General features: G+C 36.0%; 1 protein-coding gene across 1 annotated transcript in view; it reads left to right on the top strand.

The window, feature by feature from the left end:
* Positions 1-6,716, top strand: part of LOC108359264 (probable ATP-dependent RNA helicase DHX35) — a 42,228-nt gene extending 35,512 nt beyond the window's left edge. Inside the window, exons 6-7 of the mRNA XM_017611040.1 lie at positions 4,599-6,129; positions 6,607-6,716. Coding sequence (XP_017466529.1) covers positions 4,599-5,281 — 683 coding nt within the window. The 3' untranslated portion in view covers positions 5,282-6,129; positions 6,607-6,716. The remainder of the gene's footprint in view (positions 1-4,598; positions 6,130-6,606) is intronic.
* Positions 6,717-8,838: the final 2,122 nt, after the last annotated feature.

Here is an 8,838-nt window from a genome sequence, read left to right as displayed (position 1 = left end):
TTTGAGATTATGCGCTAAAAATGTACACAGAGCTTTTATTTATCTTTCAGCAAAAGCTGGAACAAATTTTTGTTATAATTTGTTAGCAAAACGCAAGGTAAATTCGCCCTTGCCCATATGATTATCATGTGCTAAGAAATCATGTTTCGCATTTTCTGACAAACGTATTATTTTGAGTTGTGACGGTGTGCGATATGTATGTATGTATATATTAGGGCTCATGATACCCGGGTAAGGCATCACTCGGGTCAAATCATCAGCCCTAGTATATACATATGTATATGTGCATATGTATGTAAAATCACTTACCAATCATTTTCAAAACACTTCATTCGTAATACCTGGGCTTGTTCGGAAACGCTCCAATTTAACTACATGCAGAGTGGAGATGTTGGGAATTTTTTTATTGAACTGAACTCATTCTCGATCAAAATTTCAAGGCAACACCACTCTGTAATTACCAAAATGTACAAATCGTGTGATACCTGCTTTATGCGGGTACGTATGTACATACATACATATGTATGTATATATTATATACAAGTGCGCACTTATGTGCATTTTCGAAAATACTGGGCCAAGAAACTCAACCGGACGGAAACACACTCACGAATACGCTACCGATACGACGATATCACGGTCAGTACGACAGCATGATCAGTATTTCAGCGGAAGTCCTTCGGTGCATTCAACTGTTTACTGGTGCATCAAAAGATATAGCGGCGAAACACGAAAGGCAGTTCATTTATAAAATCGCGACCATCACGAAAACACTCCCATCTTCCCATTACAGCCCAACCAGCAGCAGCAAGTTAATTGTTTACAATCAGTTTTTTATTTAATATTAATTTGTGCACGCCCAATTGCGCATGAATTAGGCACTTAATTTGACCGCGACACAAATCAGCTCCTCGCTTTCAATTAGACAATTTACTAATATTTCTTCACAATTTTACTCCATTACAAGAAGCACCTTACTATATTTGCAATGCAAAATATATTTTGCATTTTATTATTAAACATCTTTGCACAAAATCTCACTTTTTTTGCCCAGAAATTTTCATTCTGCAACAGACGCCAATTGACAACCAACTACCGTTACTGCAATCGACTACATATGCATATGCATACACACACACGCACACACTTTCTTTCGATCGTTCAACTTTCGTTGACAATTCAATTGTCTCATCTCTCTGACGCGAACACTGCTGGAATTACTTTTAAGTTAATTTCCGTTTCCTACTCACTCACACTCATTGCATTTAATGCAAAACTACAAACATCCTTTGCATACATGTGGATAATGCAGTACTTTGTGAGTAACGCAGTATAGCCGTCATCGATTCGCCAACAGTTAGCAAGTGGCGAAACGAACGAATTCAATGAGGTACAACCAAACTCGCTATCGTCTATCCGTGCTAGCTAACTTTGTTGTTGCTTTCACATGCAAAATTGTTCGTTAAGCGACCGGAACTCAAACATAGCAAGCAGCGAAGTGGCGAATCGATGACGGCTTATATTTCAGGAACCCAAAATACAAGATCACGCAGAAATGCGACCTCGTATTTGTAGCTGGGGTAATTCTCTAGGGTGGGGTAACAACCCCTAAAAAAGGTGCGGAAAAGTCGGGAGGGGTTCCAAACGACGCGTTTCGGCCCCCCTAATAACAATCCGGAGGGGGGGGGGGTGATAATATTATTAACCATTTAAAAGTTATGAACAAAAAACTTTTGTTAAATTTCGTTGTTTTCTATGAGCAATTACCACGTCAAAAATGCAATAAATCACCAGTTTCCACTTTTAAAACACTACTAAAACGTTTCCGGTTATTATTTTATGCAAACCAAATCATTTATTCACTTTTATTTTATATATTTCGTTAACAAAACAGAGTAAACAAACTTTGCGCCTGCTAAAATTATTATAACCTCAAATCGCTGGTATTGCCACTTTATTTCAAATTTCATTTGCGCTATTATACTCAGTTTACACTATACACTTCTTCTTTTTACTTTCATCAAAATAAGATATTGTAACCAAAATATAATAGCAAATTTCGCTATACCATCGCGCGATTTTTTATTAAAAATTTTCATTATTTATATATATATTAAACGAAAGAAGATACCGAAAAGCATTGAACAGTGCACACATCTCATAAGGAAAAGTGAATTATTACGAAATACTAATACAGTGGCAGCACTATAGCTATTTTGGAATCTCGCGTTTCAGCTGGCAAAGATTGTCAACTTCTTTTTAATAACAAAATAATCTATCTTAGGTTGATAAAACTATGTGTTTCTTTAATAAACAAGTTAAATTATATATTTTAATAGTGTTTAAAAAGTGAGAACAGGTGATTTGGTGAATCTTTGTCGGTGTAATTGCCCATAGAAAACAACGAAATTTAACAAAAGTTGTTTGTTCATAACTTTTAAATGGTTAATAATATTATCTGCCCCCCTCCGGATTGTTATGAGGGGGGCGAAACGCGTCGTTTGGTACCCCTCCCGACTTTTCCGCACCTTTTTTAGGGGTTGTTACCCCACCCTAGAGAATTACCGTAACTGGTTTTGGGAAAAAAGATTGTGAAAGCGGGTCCGTCAGCTGAGCATTTCTTTACATCACAAGCACCACTAATTTACACTTTTCTATAACTATAGAAGAGTTAATTCAACACTTTTTAATGAATAATTAAATAAGAAGAACGAATAAACACGGTTCGATATGTAAATGGTGAGATACAAATGGCAATTCAATCGTAAAAAAGTATTTTTGCTGGCCGATTTCTCAGTCGAGAATGACTGAGTTAGCGGCAAGGCACAGCTGATTTTATTTATTTTTTTTCAAATTGATTGGTCTCGAAATAAACAAGCGAGGTTAGGTTGTTTTATTTGTTTGCTTTTATTTGTTTCCTTCTCAAAATTTTTGGTATTTCTTAAATAAAAATTAACGAATCATTAAATATTGATGAATTTGCAAAATTTATTTATGAAAACTTTTTATATATACCTACGTACTAACCATCTTCAATTGCATCGGTTCCTGGTCCACTTCCCGGAAGAAAAGAATCACACATGCTAATCTAGGGAAAAAGCTACTTAGGTACCAAGTTTTAAGCACATCGGACCCATATATGTAATACTTCTATATTGGTAGTAAGCTAACATCTCAATGTGTAAGCATTCCGAAATCAAAGCGAGACAGTCTAGTACTGTTTTTGTCAATTGTATTGTGTACTTGAGTGCCGTTTTTGTAAATGTGTCGTGTACATGTTTATTTATAAACGTATGTGTTCCTTTTCTTTCGTACATGTTTATTGATATATCTGTACTGTAGTGTTTTCGGACGGTACTAGCTCTTACTGCCAATATAGGAGTATTACATATATGATCGGACCATAATTAGATTTTTTCGAATAAATCGGTCCCTGGTCCACTTCTCGGGAATCTTAAGCAAATCGGACCATAAATACGATTTTTTCGAATAGATGATCCCTGATGCACTTCCCGGAAAAAAGGATCCTATATGCTAATCTAGGTAAAAAGCTACTTAGGTACCAAATTTTTTGCAAATCGGACCATAATACGATTTTTTCAAATAAATCGGTCCCTGGTCCACCTACCGGAAAAAATTAAATTTTTGTTGGCCTAAAACGTGGTGGTTGCTGAAAGATATTTATGTACAAAATTTCATAAAAATCGGACCAGCCGTTCGCAAAATTACCTGTTACAAAAAAGGGACTTCTCTTTCTATAATTGGCTTTATGATTAATCAACATTATGAGTAGAGTGAGTAATCAACATTTCAAAGTAGTGTTTACATATAAAGCAGTTAAAGTTCCTTGATAGTTTGAAAACAACGTTTCTGTTTCCAAAAATTTAAATGAATTTTTTTTTCTTATACAGAATGTAAAAAAGAAAATAAGCATTTTCCAAAGCAAGCTCTTTTAACGAGCAAAATTAATTTTTTTTTGAGTAATCATCTTTCAAGTAACTCGATTAATCATCGTTTTGAGTAATCAAAATCATGATTACTAGAGTAATTGATTAACCGAATAACTGATTAACCAACTTGCTCGAGTAATCGAATAATCGCACAGCCCTAATCTATACTAAGGGCCGGTTACTCAATGTCTGGTTATCACTAATCTCCGGTTAAACATAGTTATCGACGTTACCGACTCCCTGTTGTATACATTATACGATGAGACCCGTTGGGCAATAACTAATTACCGCCTTGGCCTCTGTTTTGGCGGGCAAACATGCATACAATTTTTATATTTTTTATTAGTTTTTAATTGTTAATATTTTTGAGAATATTCATTTTATGAGTGTTGGCGTATCAAATGAAAGCTTTTGGCTCTTTCTGATTGGCTGAAGCAGAAAGCTTTCTGATACAACTCTGCGCTGAACTGTTTTTCAAACGAGTTAAACAAATTAACTGGTAAAATTTTCGAACAACAACTGCATGCGATTTAACTTGTTTATTAACACGTTTTGTTCATTTAACTGGTTCCAGCCCATTTAACATGTTTAACTCGTAAATTTGAACGTAATATAAGTTTATTAATTGCTCTCAATTCTTCTTTTTAGGGGCTATCGATAATGATGGAACTCTTACGAAACCGCTTGGCTATTTTATGGCCGAAATGCCACTTCCACCAATGCTCAGTAGAATGCTTTACATGTCAGTTTCCATGGGCTGCTCCGAAGAGATTCTTACTATAATTTCTATGCTTCAAGTGGAATCGGTTTTCGCCCAACCAGCCACCGGACAAGGCCAGATAAAGGCACGAGTAGCCAAACGTCACTTCGAAGTTGCCGAAGGCGATTTACTTACTTTACTAAATGTTTTCACGGCATTTGTTGAAAATGATCAGAGCAAACAATTTTGTCGTACATACTATTTAAACTATCGCAATCTCAACTGTGCACATGAATTGCGCGAACAATTGGTAAAACTTGCAAAGAAACATACAAACATTTCCTTGAAATCATGTGAAGGAAATGTAGAAACGATTTGTAAATGCATTACATCGGCATTTTTCCTCAATGCAGCATATCTTCATTATACAGGTGTCTATAAAAGAATACAAGGAGGTCTTGACTTATACATACATCCACTTTCAACGTTGTATACATTGCCACAACCACAATATATTCTTTTCACAGAATTGGTTCATACGACAAAACTTTTTATGAGCAACGTAACTGTTATTCGCGAGGAATGGTTAGCTGAACTATCGTCGCATTACTATTATAAAACATCTGGATAAGCGCACTTAAACCTTTGCCAGTCAGATGACATCTTATTTGTGAAAATTGTCGTGTTCCAAATTTCCACAAAATTCCACACAACATCTGGATAAAAATTTCATTAAATAAAAGCATTACTTATTAAATTCAAAAAGGGTATACTAATTTTATTCCCCAAATTTCTAATTTAGTCTCAAGTTTATCGCTGTCACTGGACTACCCAGCCAGCAAAATCATCGTAAACGTACTTTTTCGCTTGAAATTGTCGAGCGCCTGCGAACAGTCGTAAACGGATCGAAAAGGCATTCGTATGCGAATATTATATATTATAAAATATTGTGGTTCAAGGGAAATTTCCAACAGAATGACAATTTTTGCTTGTGCTGACAAATTACTACAAGCCTCTTTCTTTTTTTATGAGCCTTTCTCTAACTATTCGCCGATCGATAATCCCTGGTAAAACATAATGTTCGTAAAATGTGCGTTTTCTTGCTCGCTGGGTATGCACAAGTGTACATATGTATGTGTGTATACAGCCGGATTTTGGACGGAAGCGTTTGCAGTTGACAAAATGTCGCAAGCCACATGTTTATAGCGTACGCAACATTTCCAATCTATAACAGGCTTGAAGTGTTTTTAAAGGAAAAAGCATGCCTAATCGCACTTAAACTGTTGCCAGTCAGATGTACATATTTTTCGCCATAAATGAAATAATGACATCTCATTTGTAAAAATTGTCGTGTTTTTGTTCTTGGTTAATGATACATTCTCCCAGGTAGAGAATGTTTTTCCCAGCATTGACGTCGCGATTCCAGCAAGTACGGCAGTTGGGACAAAACTGGTACCTGTGTGGCGATTTGGACGTCAGGTTTAAGCTGAAATTAGTTAAGAACGCAGAACGTATACTTAAACGCAGTCTGTATACGCAGAATTTTGTCGATTACTGGAGCCCTCAGTGTTGCTTACTACATGTTGCCACTCATCAATGCCTTTTCACTACAATGGCCTTTTCAACTACAATTGCTCGTGCTATAATAGATCGTAGCTAAATATAAACTACTTAGTTTTCAACAAAAAACCTTATCCAAAGTAAATTTCAAATATTTGAAACGTATTTTGTTAGGAACTTATAACTTTTTTACCATCTGCAAAACTGGCGAGTGGCAACCATCTATAGAGGGAAGAAATCAGCTGACACGGAAAAATCTAAATTCCGCTACGGGCTACAACTGCAGAAAAATTCCGCGGTGTTGAGTTTTCATTTACATGGCGCTTTGGTAAGACAGATCGTGTCAGCTGACCCGGGTTTACGTACCGGTAGGTTTACGTTCTGGACTAATTTAAGCTTTATGTTGTAACAATTTGCGCAAAGTTTGGTCGTTCTGAATTCATTAACCATCAGAATATCTGTATTAGAGGTTTACGCCGACAGGCCTTGCGGCGGCGGCGTGGTCAACTTCAAAAAGAATCGGCGGCGGCGGCGACGCCGGCGCATCTGGAAACACCGGCGCTACTGCCCATGAGGCAGATTCCAAAGAGCCATGAGGCTACTAATCTTATCATGTCGTCTCGTCAGCGTTAGGCATTCGCCATGCCAATTCAGATTATAATTCTATTTAATTTGTTCATTGAACTAGTTTTAAATTTAAATTACGATGGACGAACAGAAGAAGGTCTTAAGCTAACTTTAAGTTGATTAGGAAGGAGCTAAAAGTCACTTATTATCTGTATATTTTCTTTGACGAAAGCTAACTATATTTCCATGACGATGGCCGCGAAATAGTCAAGGGTGGTTTACCTCTGCATTAGATGTAACTAACTTGTAACTAACTACTTTTGGACATAAAATATCAATAGGAAAAACAAAATATTTTTTTATATTATTTTTATTTATTTTTTTTTATTTACTTTATTAGATTTCATATTTGTTTTCATATTCTGCTGTAGGTGGTCCCATATTCGAACTCCGTCAGACATAACTTCAAAATAATAATATGAAATTTCGATCTTCCCTTTACTTGTCCTCAACGTGTTTGTCCAAACGCGTCTAAAGAAAACAATCTCCGTCATTACTCCTGCATTACTTGTCAACTAGTTTCAAACTAGCTTTTTGTAGCTAACTACAAGTTATATATTTTAAAGAAATCCCGCAAAAAAACTAACTACAACGCGTTATTTTTTATCAATTGATAATTTTTTTCTGCAGGACAGATCCGTATGTACTATTTAAATTTAAAGAAAAAAAATATTTTTAAAGTTAAGTTATTGGGATAATTTATGTCGCTATCAATAAATTTTTGCAGTAATCTTATCCACCGTTATGTTACGGAGTTCTTACGATTTTTTGCGGATTACATATTGAAAACAAGGTTGGTCTACTTTTTTCTAAAAGTTTAACCCATCAACTCGAACCAGAACGGTTCTTTTTGACCCACTGTTTAAAAAAATGGCTTATAGATGGTTAAAATGTCCACTAACATATTAAGCGCCAAATTTTTCTAAGGAGAACCGAATGTAATGAAAAATAATAGTAATTTTTACCAAAAAGGGGGAACTTTAACCCTTTGTAGAAAACGTTGCGATGCGAGGGAGCAAAACCTTCCTGGGGTTTGACCACCATTAAGGAATGCTAACGTAATTTTCACACAGCCACCTAGTACTTGTATACGTATGTGGGATCCCAGAATAAAAATAACGAATGGAAAAATTAGCAAAAAAAAGTGTTTGCTCTTTATTTAAAGTCTGTTTAAAATATAAAAAAAAATACTCAGTAAAATCAACTTGTCTTTGTTTTATCTCTAATAATTGAGGAGTTAGATGGAATGAGTTAGATGAACAGAAGCTGCTTCGGTTAAAACTGATTTCTGAGATATTGGCGTTAAAGTTTTTGATGTGTTATAACTTTATTGTTGTTGTAGTATTGGAAAAAGTTGTCTACTGCGGAAAAAAATCGTTAGATTACTAGTATTCGACCCTAATTTAACTGTAATAAACGCTTTCGATCGTAAATATGTTACCTATGTTATTAAACGAGTAGTATTTAGTTCCTTCAAACGATGTATGTATTTCAATGTGCATACGTGAAAATTTTGTACAAAATTCCTTAGGCGCCGAACGCCGCCGCCGCCGCGCTTATATTTTCGTAACTCGGCGGCGGCGAGTGAGGAATGACAAANTAAATATGTTACCTATGTTATTAAACGAGTAGTATTTAGTTCCTTCAAACGATGTATGTATTTCAATGTGCATACGTGAAAATTTTGTACAAAATTCCTTAGGCGCCGAACGCCGCCGCCGCCGCGCTTATATTTTCGTAACTCGGCGGCGGCGAGTGAGGAATGACAAAAATCGGCGGCGGCGGCGGCGGTGTGGCTCGGCGGCGTATACCTCTAATCTGCATGCCGTTGTTTAGCGCTGCGATTAGTAACCGATTTGGTGTACGCCTATATCCGCGGCATATATCATATATGCCTAATTACATACACACATACATATCGACGTACTTACATATGTGCGTAAATTGGTTGTTATTAGTTGTGTTTTTTTACAAATTATCCACTAACTTGCCAGTAACTCT

Source organism: Rhagoletis zephyria, unplaced genomic scaffold (genome assembly GCF_001687245.7).
Source record: "Rhagoletis zephyria isolate East Lansing unplaced genomic scaffold, Rhagoletis_zephyria_1.1 Rzeph_scaffold_00368, whole genome shotgun sequence".
In the NCBI taxonomy this organism is placed as follows: domain Eukaryota; kingdom Metazoa; phylum Arthropoda; class Insecta; order Diptera; family Tephritidae; genus Rhagoletis; species Rhagoletis zephyria.
This window is presented reverse-complemented; position numbering and strand designations above follow the sequence as displayed.